The sequence below is a fragment of the Gavia stellata genome, chromosome 2 (genome assembly GCF_030936135.1).
Source record: "Gavia stellata isolate bGavSte3 chromosome 2, bGavSte3.hap2, whole genome shotgun sequence".
Classification (NCBI taxonomy): domain Eukaryota; kingdom Metazoa; phylum Chordata; class Aves; order Gaviiformes; family Gaviidae; genus Gavia; species Gavia stellata.
The window spans coordinates 10,224,913-10,249,778 of record NC_082595.1 but is presented as its reverse complement, the minus strand read 5'-3'; the positions used below and the strand labels follow the sequence as shown (position 1 = coordinate 10,249,778).

The following is a 24,866-nucleotide window of genomic DNA, read 5'->3' as shown; positions in this document are numbered from 1 at the left end:
AATCCAGGAGGAGATGAGACCCTGTCTGAATGGAGCTACTTCAGAGGAAAGCTTCAGTGCCTGGTAGCAGGGCTTCACCATCTCCCCTACACTGTCTCCTCCATAAATGGCACCTTGGAATTGATGATCTGTTTGGGGGCTTTTAGCAATACTTCGTTTACTATCTGCTCATATTGTGCGTTGTTCTTGAGAATATGCGAAGAATGCTCAGCTCCTTACAGGATTTGGGCCGTAATCAAGGCTGACACTGACTGGCATATTGTCAAATTGTGCATGTATCATTTGTTGTTAGATAACACTGGACATCCGTTAGTGTCTCTTGGCTAATCAAGAGTGTTGCCTCACATATTCTTACGATGAGAGGGCGAAGGATTCTTGTCGTAGCTGCCAGCTTTCATCATCTGAGTGGATTGCAGAAGATGGGACTCTAGGGACAATTGAGAATAGGAAGTTTGAAGATTTGCTATGTTCTCCTGAAGCATTGGAATGCCTTTCATAGACTCAGGGCATTGTCTCCAGAAGGTTGCTTTTGTCTTGGTTTTTTTTCGTGGTGGTTATTATTGCAGAATAAATGTGTAGTTATTTCTACAACTGTCAATCTATGTGTCTGTTCCAGGGCGATTTGATGAAACTGTGATTGAAGAAAGAAGGCAATGTGCTGAAGATCTTTTGCAGTTTTCTGCCAATATCCCTGCTCTCTATAACAGCAAACAGCTTGAAGAGTTTTTTAAGGTTTGTTAGTATTTGCAGAAGTATTTGCTTCTTACTGATGTGAATAAAGTATAGTGCTGAATCTGCTTTACTTTATGAACGGTGGAGTGACAGTGAGCTGATCAGAGATGCTTTGTGAAGTGACTGGGAGTTTTCCATTCACTCTAGAAATGTGGCTTTAAAAAAACCCCATGCCACATCTTTACAAGGTGGAAGGAAAATTTTACAGGAACTTCAGGTGAAGGGATTTGGAATTTTTGGTTTTTTAACGATGAGCAAACCCAGTGATGTTAAATCCAGGTGTTCCGTGGGGAAGTAATAAAAATATTGTCACTGTTTCTATGTTTTTATGTAGGTATTTATAGTTTCAAATCAAAGGAGGGAAGACTGTCTAGATTGTTGTCTTATGGCCCATTATGGATTCAGGTCCGTGACAACAAATTTGGCATATAACTAGTCAAACGTGCGCTTGTATGGTGTTGTGAGAACCACCCTCCAAAATACAGTTTAGGACAATATGTTGATCCAGACTTCCTTCTTATTACATCTGAAGCAGTTTGTTTTCAATAGTTCCTTCAAGCTTCTTTATTTTTACTAGCTTAGTCCAACATTCTGCAAACACATAAGCATGAATTTACATGTAAACATGATAGTAACTCCCTGGAGTTAAGGAAATGCTCATCTGGCTGAAATGGGACTTAAGTGTATTGACATGTTAAGTATATTTAAATGTTAGGTATGCAAAAGCAAAATTACAGCAAAGCTTAAAAATCTTCACTTGTTTTCAAGATGCAGTTATTGCAGAGTCCTTTAAAATACTTAAAATTTTCTTTAAGCTTTGGTGGCAACGATGTATGGGAGACGGAGTTAGAATATTTTACTTTTCAGTTTATTTGCATTTGCACTTTTTTAGTTATTTGGAAATACTTCTGTGTTTTTGGGTATTTGTTCAGAGCTCTTTTTTCCCTCCTTTGCTGAACGAAAGTATTAGTTTGAGGCTTCCAATGGACTTTTTATGGCTTTGTAAGGCATGAATAAAACTAGAAAGGCAGTAATTTTTATAGGAGCAAGTATGTCTACAAGGGGAGTTATGCAAGTGTAATAATTTAGGCTCATTTGTTAGCTGATGTTGTGTCATGTTTTCCTGTAAGAAAGCCTTAGATTTTGATCAGTCACCAGCTCAGCCGGTGTCCTTTAGCTCTGCTCACGGGTGGTTTTGTTCCTTTTCAGATTTTTGTGCAAACGGCCATGGAGAGATAGACTTGGACAATGAAGTCTTAGAAACAACTGAGGGGAGTGCTGTGTGTAGCTATGTACTATAGACTCCAGAAAAATGGTCTGGCTAGTGAATATCCTCTGGGCTAGTTCAAGACAGATTAGTCATGCCCATTTGTAACACTGCCTTGGAAGTGGTGCAGTTTCTATTAAAGTTGCATGGAAAGCACGCACCTGAAACACGAAGCAGAAATTTTAAAAAAACATTTAGGTAATTTCTAGTGCAATTAATTGTTCCTGTTGTTACTTCATTTACCTTTGATTCCTTCCAGGCTTGGGAGGGAATAATGTCCTCTTTATATGCTGGGATGGCCTTATCTTTCCTGTTTGTCCAGTCTTGACTGCGACTGAACTCCAGACAGTGGGTCATGGGTGGGACATTAGTTTGATGGACAAACATTCCCGCACGAGGGACCTGCTGAGCTTGGGAACACCACTGAAGGGCACAGACTGTAGTTATCACAAGAAAACATGAGCATCACCGTTCTCTCCCTGTTAAACTCTGGGGTTTGCAAGCAGACCTGCTGCAGCCTGTGTGGTTCAGGACTGATGTTACTCACCACAGAAGCTGCCGTAGGCTCACTGTTTAGATACCTAGACAGTCTGTGGCAACCAAACATGGCCTAACCAAAAGCCCTTGTTTAATATTGGAGGCTTATATAGTTTAATTAAATGCATTTATAAAGTAATGGAGCATTCACTGGTTAGGAAATTTAATTTTGACTATCACTGCTGTATAATGAGACTTTCCATAGAGCACAGCAGCTAACTAAGTCCTTTGCCTCTTTCTTTTCAGGGTGGAGAGGTACATGATGGGTCTGAACTGATTGGTCCTGTTGAGCCTCTGTCCGACTCTCTGACTGACAACCTGTCTGACTGCAGCTCTGAAGGTTTGCTTTCTTTTCTCATGTAACCTTATAGTATGATCTGTTTTAAAGCAGCACAGAAATGACAAGGAGCATTGACATCCAGTTTCTCTTAGCTTGGTGTGACAGAAATGCCAGAATTGGGATTAACAAAAGAGAAGTCGGGCTCAGCAGAGCTCTGTCTGCACTGCTGGAAGTATTATTCTAACAGGAAGTTTTCTGGGAGTTTGTCTAGTCCATTGTAGAAGTCCCAGTGCTCTGTTGCTCAGGAAGAACTGCTTTTGGTGCTAACTGAACTGAACCCTCTGTTTTAAATGTACATAATTCTGCCTGCTTCCAGAAGGGTGGGCAGCGTGGTAGTGTTCACTACTAATCATGACCCAAATCTCAAGCTGTAGAAATTTGCAGAGAACTTTAAAACCGTTTTGAGGTTGATTGATAAATACAAAGATAACGTGTCTGAATTTGCCTAGAGCATGAAAAATAGGTCTAAGATTTTAACTGCCCCGCTCATTTCAGCTGCTCATGCTCCGGGTGTCACCATGCTTGCAGTGCTTAGTAAAATCCAGAAGAGAGTTGGTATCATATTTTAAAAGTTTAAGTATGTCTTCTGGATTGAGCATATGGGAGTGGTGAATGTTAAAGGTTATCTCCCTGAGCTCTGCAGTAGGCAAGTTCAAGTCTCTTAAGAAAAACTGCTGGCAGTTTTTGTTTCCTGAAAAGAGCTCCCTATTCTTGAAAGTCTGAGAGGTTGTGTGTTAGAGCCAGTGTGGGCTATGTTCGGCTGAAAACTGGAAATCCCTTCCTTAACTTGCTAATGTTCTCTGGTTGTGCTATGCCCGTGGAGGGTGTGTCCCTTTTCCTATGATTCTATTTCCTTAGCACAGTGTAAAGATGTGCATGCTGGCTTGGATATCATGTGTAGAGTAATTTTAATGGCACTTCACTTGCACTAAATAATAGTATAGCTGTAAGGTACAGTCAGTCAGCCCAAATAAATACTGTGCTAGGGCTGCTTGCCTGCCTTTGGAGGCTGAGCTAGCTTAAGCATCTCTGCGTATAATGATCTGCCAAGTACCATGCAGTCTTTTAGATATTTATATATTTGAGTTATGCTTGGGTACTTGTGACTTCTAAGACATTCTTTTCCAATCCTTCAAATTTTCCTTTGGAACTGTTTTATACTGATTTATAAATACACATTATTATACAAACACTTACTAAGCTTATTTGGGAGGGTTTTTTTCTTAATTTCCTCTGGTCTTTCTGGCATAGAGCTTGCTTTGGTAAAACTCTGCTTGAATAACAAGAACTGCTTGCATGTTCTAGTAGTGGTTTGTTTGTTTGTTTGTTTTATTTATTTTTTGCTTGAGGTTTTATGACTTGCCACTGGGATCTCTCTATGTCAATAACTGTGCATTCTACATGGGCAGTGAGTTTTGCATTTTATTTTGTATGATGTTATGATGTATGATGTATGATGTTAATGAACTAATGCCCGCACAATACTTCTGATACATACTGATGTATGATGTATGATGTTAATGAACTAATGCCCGCACAATACTTCATGCTGTGAAAGGAAAGGTATAGAACTGTTTATCATAACTACCCTCTGCAATTAAATACTGGTAACTTGTTTTAAAGGGGCACTATTTCTGTGAAATTTAACATTTCAGATTCTGACAATTCACTTACTTTACACTGTATCTTAGAAAAAGTGCTTCTAAAAATGCTTAATGTGAACGTTTCTATTCTTTATTCACAAGGGCCTCAGTTTCTAGAAGGAAAACACTTCCTTTATGTGAGATAAAATATTGAAAAGAAAAAAAATGCTGTAAAGCAGAAAAATTCTTTGATACTCTTCTTCTGAATTGTCTGGAGTGCTTTCAGGGGATACTTGCAACAGCTATGAGCACAGGACTTCCAGATGCTGAATGCGACTTTTGTGGAGTTATCTTTTCTAAAAAATTTTGTGTCTTCCAGTTCATATTTTCTTATGTTTGATACCAAATTTTGGACGGGGAGGAGACTAGGGAGAGAAGGAAACATCTGTCTTTAAGGCCTCTAGATGGCAGTGGCAATACTCGGCTCTGAGTCCTCTCCCTGCCTCTCCTCAGGGCATCCTGCCGGCATGTATTTTTTCCCAGTCTGGTTATCGTAGTTAACTGTGACTAGTTCACTGTCTTAGTTTTTGTGAACATTCAAGGGCCTCCACGTGGGCACTGCTCCTTCAAGCTGTTATACTGAGAAGTATCAACCCCATTCCTTAACAGGTGCTGGTGTTTGCTTATAAGGGTGGGTTGTGTTTCCTCACTTTTATCTGTTCTTTTCAGACAAAGTTCACTCTGCCGAAGGTGTGCACATTAATGGCAGAAGATGCAAATTGATGTAGTAGAAATGTTTTTGTACCAAAATAAACGATAAGTATCTTGTAAAAGCTGTTTGGCAGTTCACACTTGCACAGGAACCTGCTTTTCAAGAGGCTGGGTTACCCAGGCTTTCCACCAATTTTTGGAAACTGTGTTCGCTTCTCATATATCTGGTGAAATTGCACAAGGCAGTGACAAGTACAGGAATTTATGTTCAACTTCAGCATCATCATACTCATCTAATATTCCTGACAAACAGTCACTCTGTCTGCCTCTCTGGGTACATGGGATACTGTTCACATATCCAACTTCCTCTCCAAAAGTCTTTCTATACCAGTTGCCAGATTCTTTAGAGAAATTCACCAGGAAGCTCATCTTTTCTTTTTTTTCTCCCTCCTTCTGTTTTACCATGTTCACATTATCTTCCCAAAAATAAGCATCTGCAGTTCAGACTCTTCCTACCCCTCGGGCTGATTGGAAGCCCTATGACTTTGGCTGTGTGGTGCCAGACCTGGGCTTTAAATGTGCCCTTAAGCAAAGTTTATTAGCTCAGGCTCTGTGCCATGCTAGCTGTGTTCATACAGCTTCTGGTCAAGTTGGCTGCCAGAGAAGAGCAAACGTGGTTTTGTTTGGACTATAGGGAGGGGAACTTGGGTCTGTCTGACATCTGCTGTGTGGATGTGCTCTAATTCATCTAGTGTGGGTGTCTAACCCACCCTTCCCACAACCCCCCAGCTTTTCCATTCATTATCTGCACCCTTTGTCTGTCAATCAGCTCTGCTTCCACCTATGCATTCCCTAGCTAGCAATTTCTCTTCACTGAACAAAATAACTTGGCTCCTCTAAACGTTGTTTCATAAATTCGCAGTCCTCTGCACCCAAATTTGACATTGTTGTCCCTATACTGGGCAGGTGAACGGTCCATTATTAATACACTAATTAATGAATCTTCTGTCTTCCTCCAACTGTTCTGTTGTGAGGTTGCCTTCTTTCTTGCAGGACTTGGGGCTACACAGGCAGTTTTCTTCTCTGCATGGACACTTTGCTTTATGTCCCTCCCCTGAAAAGATCAGGAGCATTGTCTTCTGTGCACCGTCCCCTCCTCTGAAGTAGTCTTGTGTCACTAAGTATCGCTGTCCCTTGCTTTTCAGACAAAGGGAGTGGCTGGTAATCTGTTGTCCTTCCTGTCTTTTTCCTCTAAGTCACATTAAAGGACCTGCCAGCTTTTAGAAAAGCAGTATTTCTACTCCTCTTCCATAAATTGTAAACTTCCTCTAACCCTAGAGTTGCAAAATCAAAAAGAAAGTTAGAGTTAGTTACCTTTGAGTCGGCTCCTTGCTATTGCCACGTACTTTTTGCAGGTAAGTCAGAACACTTTACCTGATAATGTGGATAAACTCTTGACTCTGTTGATAATACAAAAGAAAACAGACATCAGGTTTTAGCTCAGAATTTACTTTCTCTGTGTGTTCAAACAGCTACATGTCTTGACCTTGTTGCCTGTTTTATTGCCTCAGTGGGTACATGTGCCAAGGTGATAAAACAAACTGCTACTTGATATCCAGGTGGCACTGCCAGATTTGTGGCTCGCTCCATATGTCTCATGCAGGGTACTATTCTGGAATGACATTTTTGAGACTGAAAGCTGGCTTTCTTTTTTTTTTTCTTCTTGGTGTGTAGGTCCCAGCTTTGAAGGCTCTCCTGTTTTAAGTCTCCTTAGCTGTAAATCATCAGAGCAGTGAGAGATAGGGTTTAAAGTGCTGCTGCTATTGAAATTAGGTGAGTTGGAGTGCTGAGATTTGAATTAGCCCCCCCCAAAGAAGCACCTGTGTTTTGTTTTTTAACCTCGGAGACAATGGGAAATGGCAAATCTAATGCCACTGTCACAATTTTAATGGTGTATTACCAAATGGATATCTCTGATAGGTGGTCAAAGAGCAGTTTCATATTACGCAGTTTTACTTGTAGTAGGGTCATGCCCTTTCATTTTGATGGCAAGTGAACATCTCACCTGTTGTACAAAAGGATGTCAGAAACATTTTTGTCATTCTTGTCCTTTTCAGTTCGAAAGGATTTAAGTGGGCTTGATGATGTGACACTTACGAGCCAATCGGAATGTGGAGGTGAGATCTAGAAGTTGTTTCCATTACATTTGTGGAATTTAAATTATTAGAAAGTTATAATTATGAGTGAACACTTTTTGTGGATGATAATCCTTACAGAATGAAATGATGTACATCTAAAATATCTTTGTTGCCATTTATTTCCAAATAACCCTGCTAAGTTGCTGTGGTTTAGTTACTGAAGGTCAGGTTGCAGTAAGTATATATGCTTTTAGCTTACAACAAATGTAAAATAAAACGTGTTAGCTCAAATTTCAGTGAAAGAGTTGTAAGCTAATTCATTTTACCATGTGTTAGCAATGAAGGAAGAGTACACATGGTAGATGTGAGTTAGAGTGCTGTGTGATGCATAAGCTAACAGTAACTCTATGTTAATTCAAACTCCTAATTTACTGTTTTTGGGATGCTTCATCTTACTGATTTAAAACAGTGTGTTGGGATTTCTTGCAAATCAGGCTCCTGCTGATTGACTTTTCTAATAGCACTCACACAGAGTAATTTTCCTGGAGCCCAACGGTGTGCAGGCTTTTAAAGTTTAAGTTGGGTGTTAGGTGTTGGTCTTTTTATTCCCAGTATTAAAGTGAAGACCAGTTGCTATGCAGAGTTTGTAGCTAACTTTAAAAAGCGTGTTTCTATAGGTAATAATTTTTAAGACAGCTTTGCATGCAGGGAATTTCTGTGCACAGAGACTCTTGAAGCTGCATAAGTGAGAAGAAAGCTAAAATGTTTGGTATAAAGAATTTTTGAGGTTTCTAAGGTATATGAGAAATCTAGAGTAATGGATGTCTTTCTGACTGTGCTTTCAGGCTTCTCCAGTGACAGTGACCTGATCTCTCTGACAGTCGATGTAGACTCTCTTGCTGACTTAGATGATGGAATGGCATCCAATCAAAGTTCTCCCAGTAGAGCTGTTGGCCTTTGTCTTACTTCTGAACCCCCAGTACAAAGCACACTGGCACCTGAGCAGGAGGGGAGCAAACCCGAAGGAGAGAGGGAAAGCCATAGCCTGTTCACTGGAAGCTTAAAACCCAAGCCTGGCAAACAAGATTACTTGGAGAAAGCAGGCGAGTTGATAAAACTGGCCTTGAAGAAGGAGGAGGAAGAAGATTATGAAACTGCCTTCAGCTTTTATAGAAAGGGGGTTGATCTGCTTCTGGAAGGTGTTCAAGGTATGGATCTTCCTACTGTGTTTGCCTTACCTTTGGTTATGGTATTTGTTTATGGCATTTCCTTAGTTAACATAAGCTTACTGTGTGGCAAAGAGGTGATATGAAATACAGAATGATGTGTGTCTGGCTTTCATGTGCTTAATAGCTGCTGTGTATATAAGACAGAGAGAAATCTTTCTCTCTAAGACTGAATGATAAACTAGGATCTCATCTTCCGAGTGCCAAATATCTCCTCTTTTAAAATTGTGTCTCAACCTCTGACTTGCAGGTAAGTAGCGAAGTGCTCCGCTTTTGCCTCTTTCCTTTTTATTACCTAGGCATTAATTAGTATGTGGCACTTGCAGCACTGTTGAAACATTATTTAATTTACATGGTTAAGTGAGGATTAATTGTCCCCATTTTACGCATGGGGAGAGGCAGACTCAGGTTAACTTCCCAGTCACAACAGGATTAGAACTATTCTTGGCTCACAGCCTCTTGCTTCTTCCACTGAACTGTTCTTTTCTAGCTAAAGGATGCATATAAACATACATGCCTGCACTGCTGGAGGAGAACAGGATTTTTTTTTTTCCAGAAGGCTTAGGTGTGTCAATATATGTCTGCAAAAGCTGTTGTTAACTGACCAGATACAACTATATGCGAATTTCTGGGGAGTCTCCTTGCACCTTGACAGTCAGGGAACAATTTTCCTCTTCCATCTCTAGCTCTTGAGAATCTAGAGTGATAACCTCCTATATTTGCATTTTGTCCAACAACAGCTTAAAACTATAAAGCACGGGAAAAGATTTGTTCTTTCCTGGAGTGAATTCAGAGTCTGTGTATTGTGCTTCTGTCCCACACAGATCAAATGAGTAAGATTAGAATTGTGGCTTTGTTTGACAGTATACAGCACAGATGCATTATGCTACTCCAGAGCTGAAACTAAATGCTAATGTAGCAAAGCACATACAAGAAGCTGCCTTTGCTGCATCTCAGTAGGATGCACAGCAGTGGTCCAGACCCTCTGAACGGTTCTAGGAATGAAAGTTAGCTCCTGAGGTGCTCTAACGGGGCCTGGCAGAAAATAATGGATAGGTTACTGATGAAAAATAGAGGTGTGGGCCGAGATACGTGCATAGCCTTAAAGTGTCCTTTTTACTTTTTGGTAAAAGTAAATCTGCCTCTTTCTTTTCAAGTCCCAGTGATGTCAGTATGGTTACTGCTTTGCTGCTTGTTGTGGCTTTTCAATAGCATCCTATCTTTCCTTGCCCATGTTACCAAAATGCTTTTCATTCTTGATATTGAATGTGCTGGCAATCTTTCTGTTGGAGAGCCCAGCTATTCTTTCTTTACTAATATGCTTCTTCATAGACCTGTGAGCCATTCAGTTATGGTCTTCTGAAGAATATCCTGTTTCATCATAACCACTTCTGTCTTCTTGCCATGATGCAAGGCTGCTATGATGCAGTTTCAAACTGGCAGTTTGAGTTTCAGCTTCAAAAAGCTTTCTTTATTAAACAGTTGCAAACTGTTAGGGCATGAACACAAGTCAGGCTATCGCACATCAGTTGAGCTGTGGTAGCTATGAATGCGTACTTGACTTGTGGCAGTGATTAAACATGTTGGCTTTGAATCCATGGTAATCCTTATGGTAATATGTTTACCTTGAAGTTGTGGAAAGCCATTCTTGCATGTGTTGTAGGTGACTTGCTCAACTGATGCATAATAACTCGTTAAACTAGAGTGGGTTGAGCTTTTTACTTACATTTGCTAACATTTTCTCTAAGGACTTTTGCTTCTTTGCTGTTGACTAGCTACTCATCCAGCTACCTCAGACAACTGCTAATCCTTTTCTCTCGCCCACAGATATCCATGCTTTTCAGGCTAGGAAGAAATTCAAGGGTCTTAGAGAATTGTGATATTCTGCCATGTTTTCCTGATGCATATAGTACAGTGGGGGTTATTAATAAATTTATAGTGGTGGTACCTGTGTGTGTGGGTAGAGGTGTTCGTGATGGATGAAGAGATATGTAGCCAGCACCTGCAACTTTTTCTGTGCAGTCCCTGACATTACATCTGTACAGTACAGGGAACGGAATAACAGAAGTGAGTTGCTTTTTACCTGGCACCTTATCTCTTGGGAACACAAATGTACACAGCTAGTTCTTAGCAGTCAGCTCTTCTTTCTTCTTTCTCTGTGTTACCCTGCATGGCTGTGGAGGTGGAAAGGAAATGCATGTTCATCCTCTGCTGGGCACTTACACTAGATTTGGCTAGATCCAGCTCATCTTGTGTCCTTTCTCTTTGCAGCTTCTGCAAACTGGCAAGGAGTCACTGATGTCCTTCTCTATAATGATAAGCCTGATTCAAATGCCTAAATATATATGCCTTCTCAGGCTCGATGAGGACAGTAAAAAAAAAAAAACCCAAACCCAACAAAAAACCATGGCTAAATATCTATATCATGCCTTTTAATCCAGCTGCTTTGAGGGTGATATGTTTAGTGTTGATATGTGAATAGTCACTGTATGTTGCAATAAAAAACCCCCCAGCATTAACTTAATCACTTCAGCTATTTAAACACCCCTGGTTACGTATTTCACATGGATAATAACATGCTCCTTTCAAAGATAAAGGTGCAATTGTTACAAAATACCTATGATCTTCTGTCATTGATTATTTTTAGACTATTTTGTGTAAGTTAACCTTTGTAATATCTGAAAGTGAAACACAGTGTTCATATATGCTTACACACACATATAAAGTGACATTGCCTTTCAGTGTACAGCCATTGCAGAATGCGTGGCCGCTCTTTAGCATGGACTGGAAGTGGCTTTTGCATGTTAAATGGTAATACATATTTTTGCCACGTGGTGGCACCAAGGAAATAGAAATTGACACATAAGAATTGCAATCAGGAAATGTAACAAGTGTGCCAGGGGAAAAAGAAACATCATCCATCCTCTGTGTTTGAAACTTCTCTCAGGATTACCTCAGAAATGTAGTGCCTCTATAAGTTGGTTAGATGTATCTGAAAGTAAAGAGTGTCTCTGTTGCCAGATGCTCCTTTAGGCTTGGTGCAAGAAGATCTACTTACTACTTAAGGCTGCCTTGTCAAAATCGTGTATGAGTAAGTTTATTACTGCAAGTTTATAGACTTGTTTTGTTTAGTTACAAGTAGCTGGCTTCCGTAAGGGCAGTCGGAGCACACTTGAGTCTGTTACTTTCCTGATGACTTTCCAGCTCTCTGAGCTGATGGCACTAATGTGAGATGAGGCAGGTATTGCGTATGCTTAAACCAAAGAAATGCACATCTTGACTTTCAGCTCTGTGTGTGCATGCTCTCACAAGTATAGTAGTGTTACTTATACTGTGCAAGGTGCATATGTATTTTCCTCTGCTAGGCTCTTGCAGAGTTTTAGTACTAAATCTTTTAATGTCCTATTCACAGTCCTGTCACAAGGCCTGATCTGCATGTCACTTGGGGAATGAAGTGCTCAGAGGGGCTGGTGTATACCTTGGACTCTGGGCATCTGCTCTTTATACCCCTTGGGCGTAGTTCTGCTCTGTACATGCATTTAATATTAAACATGGTTGTCAGCGGGAAGGAAGAGAACGCGTTCTTGGACTGGCAGCAGAGCCCTTGGGCTATCAGTTGGACCTGTACCTCTTGTACCTCCCCGCTTCATTTATACCAGTGCTCCCTTGTGTGCGGTGAGATGGAATGGCTGCCATAATTTCCTTTTTCCTCTGAATATGAATACGTATTGATTCTGCTGCCCCTCTTGCGTTTCCTGGGTGTTGTTGTGTACAGGATTTTGGAGCTTTTGGAAGGCAGGTCTGTAAGGGTTGTATAGGATGGTTAAACAATTCTCCAGAAGCTGAAACCTTCGGGAATTCAAATCTTCTGCCTTTTTAAGCATACTAGAAGATAAGTATATTAATGGATAGAAACTTTGGCTCACAAATACAGTTGTTCCTTTGTTTTGTTAGCATGTCAGGGCACTTTGAGGTCAATGCATTGCTTCAGGCCTAGTGATGGAAAAAATGTACTAATCAATAGCAAGCCACCAACTTCTAGGCTGGAAGTTAACTGTATTTTATGCGAAGTAGTGCTTTCCCTGACTTTGGTGTAGGACATAGTTTATGTTAGGAAAAAAATAGATCAGGAGGCTAAAATTATGGAAAGAATTTTTTTGTAATAAAGGAGGGAGTCCTGTCTGTATAAACTGCTCCTCTTTTTACAACTCCAACTGTTCTCACATTATATCCATTATGGATCTGGGCAGTCTGAGCTGTGTGATAAACACAGAGTTAACACTATTGCTTATTGCTGGGTTTCAATAACTTCAGGCACATGATGAAGCGAGGATGCTTCACAATATGGTCAGTCTAATTTGTGTAGAAAAGTACAGGGTCTGTTCCATGTAGTTTAGAAAGCAAATGTGTTCGTTGCTGGTCTGTTACATACAAGGCTCCATGTTACACGTTAACATATGAAGGGAGATGATCCATTTACTCTGTCAGAGATTTGGGGTGTTTGTTTTCACATGTGTAGCAGCTGTGGCTGGGCACAATGAATATTTTTTTTTTTTTGCTTTAGGTGGCTGGTTCAGCTAGGCATCATGGACCTTGTTGCAGGAAGTATGTGGTGCGTCTTAAGCCAGCTTAGCAGTCACAAGCTGTTTTCTAGGTATCTGTATTTTACTTCTAGATAAGCTACTGGTGTCTTTGAAAGCAGGCTGTGAATGTCAGTTTTGCACTGCTCTGTGCTATTTTAATGTTTATCCAGTAAACAGAGCTGGAACAAAAATTACACAAATTACTGGAACCTTGCTAAAATGACTTTGACTTTTAACCCAGAAATGCATATACAATGAAATGCTGGGAATACTTTGGACAACTAGATGATATTTTTGGATATTCTGAAAACAAACCAACTTGTGCCTAATTACTGGGATTATGATGTGCTATGATTTGAACTTGTGATGGAGCCAGGGATGCAAACAGGAGCATGCTTGACAGAATGCCAAGAAGACAGTGCTTTATGAAAAGGGGAAGAGGAGCCATGGCTGTTCCACGAGTGCCTTTCTGGCTTCCAGAGTGAAAAGCACCTTTGCTTGTTTGTTGAATGGCACTTATGAAGACAACTTCTGTTACAACACAGTAGCTATTTTAAATTCCTTTCACTTGTTAAGTCCTCTGAGTAGTGTTTCTCATTGAGAGTAACAATCTCTTAGGCAGTTTCTGAGCTACCCAGCAGCTGTGCCTGATTGGAGCAATGTCTTTGAGGAAACAACAGACCTGCTTTCTGAGAAGATGCACTGGGGTGTGAGCTGATGTCTGCAGGGAAACCTTAGAGATGTGCTGGGCCCCACAGGGAAAGGTTAATGACAGGGTGACTGTAATTCTCCCCGACCTTATCTCAGACGTCTGTACTCCTATGGTGTATCATCACTCACCTTATTCGCTGTTGTAGCTTTATGTTTCCACTGAGGCTGGAACCAGTCAAGGCAAAACCTTCCTCCCCCGGTTCCTTCCAAAGGAGCTGAAAACTGTCCGTTTCCTGCTATTGGACTGTGAGGATGCTGTAGGACTGTTTGGGTTGGGCTTTCTAAGTAACCATGCAAAGTGCTCCCTCTCTCCTAGTGCTTCATACAACCTTGAAATCACAGCTGCTGTTTCAGAAGGTTAAATGTTTGTGAGAGGACTTGTCTATTGACAAGCAGGTAGATTAAGAGGGGATGTTGGAAATACTGTGGTCTGCTTAAAGTCATCTAATCCCACTGTGCTTCCAGTGATGCCGAAACCCATGCTAATATCGGCTATGCGCTGTTCATAACTGAAATGTGTCGGCTTCCATACAGAGCTTCAGAGCAAATTAGTGCTATAGGATCCATCACTGTGCAGTAGATGCTGGATCAATCACCCTGAGTGATGTCACTCCATATGCAAAAGTACTGGGTTTAGACACTTCATTCTGGTAAAGCAGTAAAATATAGCATCTGCCAGTAGGGTGTGGTAAAGTCGGTTAGTGTATAAATACAGCCAGATTCAGCTATGTAAAGGAATACTCAAGGCAAAATTCCACTTAAACTGCAAGACTTCTTTGCACCAAGAGGCTGAGAAAGGTCTGGGATTTAGCACCTGCTGCACAACTTAGAGTCTTACAATACTTGTAAAAGTGAATTGTAGAAATACCTGTAAGCCAACATGTAGGGCATGATGCAGAGATGACTCTGAATGTGGTTGCTTAGGATGTGGCTGTTAAAGAATGAATAAATATGTGATGAGGTGGGCCTTAAAAAAAATCTGTTCTTTCTTCCTTCTTCTGGGGGTCACAGCTAGCTGCATTGGCTTGGTGTTGATCTGACCTTTCCAATATTTCTGAGTCTGTCCTCATAGCAGCTCCTTGCCATGTTGCTGCTTGAGCCCAGCCTCTTTGACAGACGTGTCTTCCTGCCTGCACAGCCTTTTATCTCAGCTCTTGTTAGCCAGCACTTAGCTGCAGCTAAGTGCATTAATCTTTTTTTGACTGTTGCTATGTGGGGTTTGTACCTCCCATCAGAAGACCTAGTAGGGCTGCCATACTTCTTCCAGCATAAAGTGTAGGCAGAACAGACTGATCTAGGTTACAGTGCCGCTTCTGTCCTTAGGTGAGAAAATGGAAGTCTCTGGTTGCAGAATTAAATGCCTCCGACAATGTAGGTGAATTGAGGCAAATTACTAGCTGGAATAGAAAAATTTTATAGATATGTTTAAGGGCATGATGCTGCATGATAATCAATGCTCTGATTCCTTGCCCCCCACCTCTGCCACAGTTCTTGCATATACAGCTTCTCTCTTTTCACATCCTTCTTTTCTCTTTTCCTGTCCTCTTTCCTCCTTTTCCCTTCCAGTATCTTAAAATAGCCTGTCTAGCTTTAGAGCTGCATAGAGGGACCAGTATAGGTTTTATCGCTACAGGGCCTGCCACTTTCTCTTGCGTTGTAGAGATTTTAGTGATTGCTCATCGAAAGATACCATTTCCTGTAGTACTATATAAAAGTACATATGAGTTACATTTAATACATAGCTGTGAGTCGTATTAGACCATCACAATTGATGAATCTCATAGTTGTTTTTTCATCTGTCATTTTTCTCTTTCTTTCTGTAATACTTCATGCCACAAACTGCAGTAACTTGTTCTTACTTGAAAGGATAGGTGTCTATGTGCCTGGGTTTCCTCTGCTCTGAAACAAGGAGTGTTTGTGGTTGCTAATTCTGATTTGGACTTGTCCTTTTAGTTCAGACGGAAGAATGCAGACAACTTGGAAAATCTTCTATCTTACGTGATGGTGGCCTGTGTAACTTCTTTCCTTGCTCTGACTGTCAGAGTGCTCTCCTCCTGTTCCTGTGGTGCTTGTGCTGCTGTCACTGTTTTGTTTCCTCATCTGTGCTGGGATGCCACTGCTTGTCCTTCTGTCTTGCACCAGTCACAGTTTTTTGGGTTTTGTTTTTTTTTCCTCCTTATTTTTAAGTAGTTTTACAGGAAAGTGTTCAAAGATATTTCTCACAGTGTGAAGACTGTAAGTTTTAGCAGGTAGATGAGAAGTTAAGCTTTTCCTCCCTGAAATGGTGTTTGCTGTGTGACCATTCATTTTAGTTTTTTCCAGATAGTCTCACATGCATGTGAAAAGCTACCATCTTCTTGTGGATTTGACATGAGTTTCTCTACAATCAGATGTTTGTTGTTTGGTGTTTCTGGAAAGTTATGTTTCTTCTTATCTTGAGTGTTATTGACTCTTGCTTTACTGATCACTCAAACACATTTCACCCACACCATTCTTCTACGTAACCTTAACGTATGCCAACATTTCTTTTTTCCAGAGAGGTGTTTACCTAGACGTTTACACCACTGGTGTGTAACCTTATGTTTGCTACAGGATGCAGAATTGGTAACTTCCCAGTAAGAGTAGATCTGTAAGTGTCTTGAGCAACCTGTAATGAAGATGGTGTATAAAATATAGACAAAATAGTTATGAGCATACTGGAAAGTTGGAAGAAGAATTCTTAGGTGTTCATTCACTGTCCCACATTTGTGCTTCAGCATGTGAGGTTTCACTTTTAAGTGGCTTTTCTTCTTGGTTGCTAGAGTACAGTACTGTCCTCAATCTTCAAAAAGCAAGAAAGAATAGTCCTGATAAATGTGATGCATCTTAATAATTTTTGACTCTTTCAAAATGTTTAAAAAGAAAAAAAAAAGGAAAAAAGATCACTTCAAACTGTTTTACCATAATGGGCTCAACCTTGGTCCTACTTTTTAATATTTACAGTCTTTTTTCAGCAGCAGAATTTGGCCACCACCCCAAGTAACTCACCGTTAATATAATATATAGCATACTAGAGACGATGAGCTAGCAGGCTTATTTCTCAATTCCAAACTGCCACCTGCTGCTAAAATCTATAGCATCTTTCCTTGATGCTGAACTGTCCATCTATGCCAGCATCTGCTACATTTCACTTATGTAATTGTTTGAAAATTAAAGGTTACCCACTCTCCTGTGAAAACTGGTGGAGACTCGTTCCAAACTCAGCAACTCTTCCCCTTCCTGAAATAAATTTCGGGGTTATAAAACTGTGTCCACAGTGGTCACAAACCTGTGCTGGATTATGTGTCGCATTGTCACTTACGGTGTGCCCGAGCTTTTGTTTGGCTAATATGGACAAAGGAGTCTGCTTCACATGATGTAAGAAGTGTTTGCCCTAAGAAGAACAGAGGTCCTCTTGAACCAATTAGGCAAAAATAACAGCTGGGCTACCCACTAATAAGGAAGGTGCTGCTAAACCTCTTTTCATTGTGAGAAGAAATAAATCTTTTAAGGCTTACTCCCTTGCATTTTTACAGAGAGCAATTCTTTGAAAAATTCAGCAATCCAGCTGGGTGATACGTGCAGGAAGACTGTGAAGAAGATAAAGAAACTTTTAAAAATAAAAAATGGTATTATAGCTGTTAGATTTGGCAATTATAAATGTTTCATTGAAGATTTCAGTATTTAGAGAAAGTTTTACTGTTTAAATTGTTAAGAACATGGAGTTTGGGGTTAGCACAACAGGCAGTCTCCCACAAGTTCCTTGTAGCCTGTTCTGCAAGAGGACATTCCTTCCTGGAGCAAATCTCTTCTGATATCTTCTTAAATAAAGGCAGCCCATGTATATTTTTAGTAACTCTGAGAGAAGAGCAGGAAGATTTGGAATATGGAGGTTACAGACGATTGGGACAGGTAATGCTAACTTTTTAGCCTTACCTTTTCTGTGGAAATATCCACATCCTAGTCAAGCATCTAGTTAGGTAGGGAGAGCACTGATGTTGTCCTGACAAATTGGCTCTTCCTGAGGAAGATCTGTAATGCCTGGTGGGGGATGATTTGGAGGTGGTCAGACACAAAGGAAGGAAGGAATATCTAGAATTCCTGGGTGGGTGCTATATACTGTGATTTACTGAATGTGGGGTGTTGTATCTGTTAGTGGCAAATGGTGACTAGAGCTATCTTTGTTACTGTCCAGTAAGAGACACATCTTCCATGTGACTTCATCCTAGATGTATGGAGGAGAGTAGTTAAAGACCAGAGCAAGTTTCAGAGCACTTCTATGCACCTGAGACGTGTTCTGTTATTACCCCAGATTATTTCGGGGAAAAGGACAGATATTTTCATGGTCCTTACTGCCCAGATATTTTTTTTTTTTTGTTCGAGCTTATTGGGTATGGCCCCCTTTCAATAGCTTTTTGCTATTAATACCTGAACATAAGTAATTTTCTTATACAGTAGAATTAGAGAAGATTTGCTTCCTGAATAAACAATTAACTGAGCTGAACACCTTAACACTTCAACATTGAGTTAGCTAATTTTTCAAAGGTATGTACTCTTCTGAGGTGCTATGAGGTGTGAGTAGAAGACTCTCTTGAATAGAAGACAAACAAAAATACTGCTATTTTCCCAGATGCTCCTACTATGTACCTATTCTGTGGAAATGCTGCTTCTCTCTATTTTTCAGTCAGATCAGTGGACTATGGGAAAACAAGCAGGCAAGTCACAGATGAACTCAATGGCACAATTATTCTGATATTTGTGGTTTTCCTCTATCAAACCCTCAAGATGATTTGAATGTTGTGAGGAATGTCTGTTTTTGTAAATACATTGTAGCTGAGCTGTCCTGAGAAATAAAAATTAAAGAACAAATTTTAAATCATTGGCTGCTGTCCTAATGTCCTGGCTACTGTTACTTTGGTCAGCGGGTAGCCTGGTCAGCCTTTCCAAAGCCAATTTTTATTTTAAGATATTTTTATTTCTTTGAAATAGGCAAAGCCTTTGGAAAATGGGGGAGCAGCCTGCTTGTGCTTGCGTAGATTAGGGCTTATATGTGCAACAAAGTAGCTGTAGAGTTTTTATATTCTGTTTGCAGTAATAGTAAACAGAGCATCTAAAATAACCACTTGCACATTGCAACAAACACATCATCATTTGCTTAAAAAGAGTTATAATTACAGTTGACGAAGCATGGACACCATAAAAAATGCATTAGTTTGGCTTGACACATTAATTACCTGTTTTTGCAGATGTTTTTATATATTGTTGTGTGAACAGTTTACAAAATAATTACAGGAAAGTCATATGGAAAATAAACTAAGTGGGTGGTTTCTCGCCTTAATATTTTCATTCATGTGAATCTGTGTGAGGCACAGCTGCTCTGTAGCAAATGCAGAGGGAGAGGGGCAGGGAATCTTGAGGGGTTTTTATTCTAAGGCTTCTATGATCAGCCCTGCTACACTTTTATATCTTGCTTTAGCAGTGTAGTTTTTAAACATGTAAAATGACATTGCTGATTTAATCCCAGTGATCAGGAGGGGGGAGAAGCTTTGATCCTGATCAGATGAAACATAAATCTTCTAGTATCTAGGAAAATAAATGAAAAATCAATATTATTTTAAGCAGGATGATCTTTTATGAGCAGTTGTAAAGATTCATCAAAGGCTTTGACACAGTTTAAATATTTCCTCTTTGCTGCCATTTAAAGAAAAATGCCTTTCAAGTTATAAATTGTAATTAAAGAGAGATACCTCTTTAGATTATTGTGGGCTAACCACAGAATGGAAACAGGCGCTCAGTATGTTCACATAGTCTTTAAATCAAAAAGTCTTAACTAGGAATGAATTAGTGGATTCTTTTTAGAGTAGACGTTTTGCATAACTAAAAACACTATCCCATAACAAAATGCAATATTGCCTTAAAAAAACGCAAGCATAAAGTCTGCATCACAGCTTTAACATCTGTCAAATATAAGGATTTGTTCTAGTACTGTGTTTTAGTGATTTATTATGTTTTAAGTGAAGAGTTCTATGACCTGAAATTTGGCATAAATGCTAAAGATTATTTTAGTTTAATGGGGTCTTTATTATTACTCATCATCCTGTGTTTAAGGCTTGTTAAGCAACTTCTTTTTTTTTTTTTTAATTCATATGCTGTGTTTCCTTACAGATTTTTGTGAGATACTGGCTGTTTAAATGGTAATCTGTACTGGAATGCAGCTTTTTACATTTTCTTGGTTAAACTAATATAAAGAATAAAAAGCCAAAATCCTACTTCCATAATCCACCTGTTACAGTATTCAGAGACTGAACTGTTAATGATCTTATTCACAAATAAGACGCAAGAACTTGTTCAGTAAATATTGTTTTGTGAAGCCACACCCTCTTTTACAGCTGAAGATTTTAGTGAGTGAACAGTTTGCAAATATTATTTAACAAATTACTCAAGAAGGAAAGATAGAAGGAAAACTGAAATTAATGCCTTGTGAAAGTAGGGAGAACAAAGACAGCTCTAAGGAGACATCCCAGCTTGTTTGCATTCATTACTGTAAAATTACTGAAGCATTGAAAAAAGGCAATAAAAACCCCAACTAAATACACATAACTAACGATTAAGCAATAATCTTGACTTTTATGATAGCCTTAGACACTAACTTAGCAGTTTTCTGCCAGTCTGCTTGAAGAAAACGCTGGCTGAAGAGTTTATTGTTGCTGTGCAGATGACTTGTTTTCCCTGAGCGATTACCACTTCGTGTGTCTAAGAGAATGTGGGTGATCATCAGTGGATCGGCACAAGAAAGTTTTATGGTGCCATAAGATTAAGTGTAGAGATGAAAGCAAGAGCATTAGTCATGTTTTAAGAAATTGCAACACACATTTATAAAATACTGTGTATCTGTTCTCTTCTGATAAAGCCAAATCCTAGTTCCAACAATTGAGTGTTATTTTTTTTTAATCCTAGGTGAGAATAAGACTGGCAGTCTCATCTAGGGGAGTTTCCCCAGATGAGTTCTGCCAAGTGGAGGATGATACTAGAGGTGCTGGACCTGGTACAAAGTTTCCTCTGTCTTTAGAATGAGAGAAATTACTAAGAAATTGTTACACATCCATAATATTGCATGCTGAAAGTGCACTGAATTTCTGACTGTCCAGCTTCTTCCCAAACCAAGTGTAGTCCAAGGTGTCTGCAGAGCAGGGCTATGTGTCTCTGTCCAAGGAGGTGACAATCACTTTTCCTTCCTGCTGTGAGGTGGGTAATAGGATTTACAATAGATCACTTGTAGCAGAACTTGGAGTAGATCGTAAGACTCTTCTACTTATTCTTGATAGCGTCTGTGTGACGGTTCTGTGTGTTTAGGTAGTTTGTAGTCATGGTATGAAAGGGAGAGGGAGTCTTTATTATAACAGGGTCAAAATGACTAGTAGTAGACCATGGCAACATAAAGCGGAAAAGAGCCCCTGCCTTCCTCACTTTCTGAGTCTAAGGATTGTTAGAAGCAAGAGCAATGATTCATTCCCTCTTGCGTGGGGCAGGGGGAAAACAGCAGCTCTGAGAACCTACAGCAGAGGAACTCTCCACGAACTTTCTGAAGAGACCTTGTACTTAATTTTTCATTATTATCTGACATCTTGAAAGTGTTTTGGGAATACTGAGCAGTCAGACAATCTGCTCCTCCTCCTTTATTAAGGAGTCAGTGTTAAAGCTAGCCAGATCCGGCTGACTGAAGGATCACAGTGATTCCTCCTGCCCTGAGCTGCTGGAGAGACATCACTGCAGCTTACACCTTCTTTGGGTCCTACCGGTAGTGAAGCTGAGTGCATATTTCTGAAAGGGGCTTGTATGTGCATGCACGTACTCTGTAAGGACATGGTTGACCACAAACAGATTGACAAAGGCAGAAGGATATTGCCTTTAGAGATGCCTACATAACCACAGACAGCCTGAACAGACCAACCTCTTTTGAACTATTGCTGGTCAGGGAAAGACCTGCTGTTCAGGTCTCTCTGGTAGCTGTCCCTCAGCTGTATGATCCAGCTCTCAGACATTTTGTCTGCCTTGCCTGCTTATCTGGCTTGAAGTTTGCTGGCGTGTCTTATGCACAGAGAATAATGAGCACACTCATGCAGAAAACAGTGAGGAGTAGAGTTTAATAAGAAGGTAAGACAGACAGTGGTGGTCAGGTACAGGGCTCGGTCAGACAAGCGTATTGAGCAGCAGCCTGCTTTTACACACAATTACCCATGTAATTCCCACCTCTGTTTTCTCATGCTTGTGCCCCCGCCTCCACCTTGACCCCTCCCTTTCCTCACCTTCAGTCCTGCCCCTAAACATCTCACATCTTACACATTGCCACAATCCCCCCTGAAAACCTCCCACAGTAAGTTTTGCATGCAAGCGTTTACAGAGTAAGTTCTCTGTCAGACATCCCATAATAAGTTTTCTCTTTATGAGACTCATTCTTGATAACCCACAATAATCCTCTTTTTTCTTCTTATCAGTTACCAAGTTTCTGGTTGAACTTCTTCAAGGTTACACTCAGAGGTTCCTTTCACGGCCCATTGATCAGTGTCTTACAAGTTCTAGTCTTTGTTATTGGCTCTGTTATCTGCTGTTAGGGTTTGTGTATTTGCGAGTTTAATTTATTACCTCTCCTGTTCCTTGCCTTGTCTTTCATGTGGAGTAGCTGTTAGGCAGATATCCTTGCAGTTCCTTGCCCTGTTTGAGCATCGGTTTGCAAGAGGTGCTGGTTTGCACCTGTTGGTGCAGAAGCCTGTCACAGCCAAGGCTGTGTTTCTGCAAGTCTTGGATGGCCTCATTTATGGCTGGAAGAGGTTGTCAGGGCCATATGAAGTCTCTGCTATTGCTCTGACTTCTTCTGGGACAGTTGTCTAACTATTTTTCAATAGAGCAATCTCAATTCTCTGTTATAACAATTGTGGCTCACAATCTTTTTATCTTTGCTTGGTGGTTGAATGGTTGGGTGTTGTCATCATAAATTGATTCTATTATAACAATATACTGCTCATGATGTGAAGCCTGAACGTAAACCTTAAGTTTTAGAGTGAATCCAGAATTTGCGCGGTATCACAGTATTCTCACCTCTTGCAAGAGTTTGGATAGATTAGATACAACACAAAGGTTGTTCAGCCATCTGTGAAGTGAAGTAGTTGGTGCAAGCGCTTCTTCCATTTCTTCCTGTGTCACCCCAAGCCAATAGGCAAGGAGCAGGTAGCATTGGGAAGCTGTGAGCAAGAGTTCCTGGTGTCTCTCATGTTACCTTCTGGCTGTTGATAGAATTTCTGACTTTCTTTTATCCTTAGGAAAGCCCATATTAGAAACATGGGGAAAAAACCAAGTTTCTTTCTTGTTTTGTTGTAAATGTCTCATTGTATCTTCCCTAATTGAGTTTTTTTTTGGGTACAACGTTTAGATCAGTGGTTTGTTTCAGTTCTTACTTATGTTACCATAGGAACATATACCAGATCACAGAAAAATGAGGTAAGACTTTTTATTTACCTTAGACTATGGCAAGGCTAAAACTGTTATTTTTGTAGAACTCTGAGATCATAGTACTTGCTTTTTATAAGATGCATATCTGTAGGTTTGATTATGAATAACCCAAAGGAAATCAAAAAGGTAGAATCAAAGCAGTCGTGTGCTTTGATTACTTCATACCTCTATATATATATAAAAAATAACTTTCTTTTTCTCCATTGAGGTGAATCAAGTCCAACTCGTCGAGAAGCAGTGAAAAGGAAGACTGCAGAATACCTTATGCGTGCAGAAAAAATTTCCAGTCTCTACCATAAATCCTCTGAAGATGCATCTGTTTCTGTGGTAAGCTTTAATTTCTTTTTTTTCTGAACCAGAATTTGATATAATCGAATTGTCCTGTCTTTTAGCAAAGCATATTTGAGCTTGAGGTTCAAAAACTGTCTAGAACTTCTCTCTTTCAGAAGGCCTGAGCAGTATTTTGATGTTACGTTTCTGTTAAGTTGCTGTTCTTTTTTGATTCTTGTTGGTTGCATTTCATAGCATTACAAGGAGTGCTTGGTTTAATCCAGGCCAGTTCGTTTGCATTCTTTCCTTCTACTCCGCAGTTAATGATGTAAACATTTTTAATCATGCTAAAGAATTTAAAGGTAAAGGGGAAAACCCACTAGAATATAACATTTCTTTTGACTTTCCCATGAGAATATTGCTTGGTCCTGTAGGGAGCAGAAAGGCCAGTGGTTTCTCTAGCCTAGCACATAATGGTGTATCAGAAGCGAATCAAGCACATGGCAGGGAGGATGAGAGATGAATTTCCCATAAAGTAAGTACTTAATTGAGCAAAGGTTCTTCCTGATTCCTTCAGATGGCTTTCTTGGACGTGCTTGAATGATCAGCTGCTTCTTGATTTTTTTTTTTTTTTTTTAAATTTCTGTAGTAATTCCCATCGTCTTAAGCAGAAACACCCTTATCTGTACTTGTACAAAAGACAAACAAAGCTTATTCCAAGGCACCCTCAATAAATTTCTGCTTTGCCATTCCCCAGCCAATTCCTCTGGGACTTATCTGTTCTCACTTTAGACTTTTACTGCAGTCATGCTAAACTGTGTGTGATTGTCGATGACCTCCCTATTGTAGTAAATATAAAAGTTACCAACTTCCTATCTCTCTATAGTTATATCAAGTGAGGACAAAAGGGGCAGAAGATTATTGCTGCTTATTTTACAGAGATCTAAAAATGCTTTAAGGAGACCATTGCTGCAAAAATAGGAAGCCTTATAAAATCCAACTGCCTGATAAGTAAGTTAAAAAAGCAAAAACACTGATTTTGAAGGGTTGCTTTTTTTTATGTTGAGAGCCCACAAGTACAATTTTGAGGATGTTCCAAATGGGCTATATTTTGTGAGATTTGGAGTCTTGCTGCTGCTATGAATTGTACTTTGAACAATTTAGTATTTTGGAGTGATATGAACTCCTACTAGGTAGTCTTTCTTTGGGTCAAACACCCCTGAAAATGGGGAAGAATCTATAT

At 39.9% G+C, this 24,866-nt stretch overlaps 1 protein-coding gene across 5 annotated transcripts in view; it reads left to right on the top strand.

Moving 5' to 3' along the window:
• Positions 1 to 24,866, top strand: part of RPS6KC1 (ribosomal protein S6 kinase C1) — a 90,766-nt gene that overhangs the window by 17,480 nt on the left and 48,420 nt on the right. For 3 of the 5 annotated variants that reach the window (XM_059828226.1, XM_059828234.1, XM_059828218.1), the window contains 4 exons: positions 617 to 732; positions 2,783 to 2,876; positions 8,154 to 8,516; positions 23,562 to 23,680. In XM_059828226.1, the coding sequence (XP_059684209.1) occupies positions 617 to 732; positions 2,783 to 2,876; positions 8,154 to 8,516; positions 23,562 to 23,680 (692 nt within the window). Of the gene's footprint in view, positions 1 to 616; positions 733 to 2,782; positions 2,877 to 7,287; positions 7,348 to 8,153; positions 8,517 to 23,561; positions 23,681 to 24,866 lie in introns of all 5 variants that reach the window. The other 2 variants (XM_059828212.1, XM_059828239.1) reach the window with 2 other exon arrangements.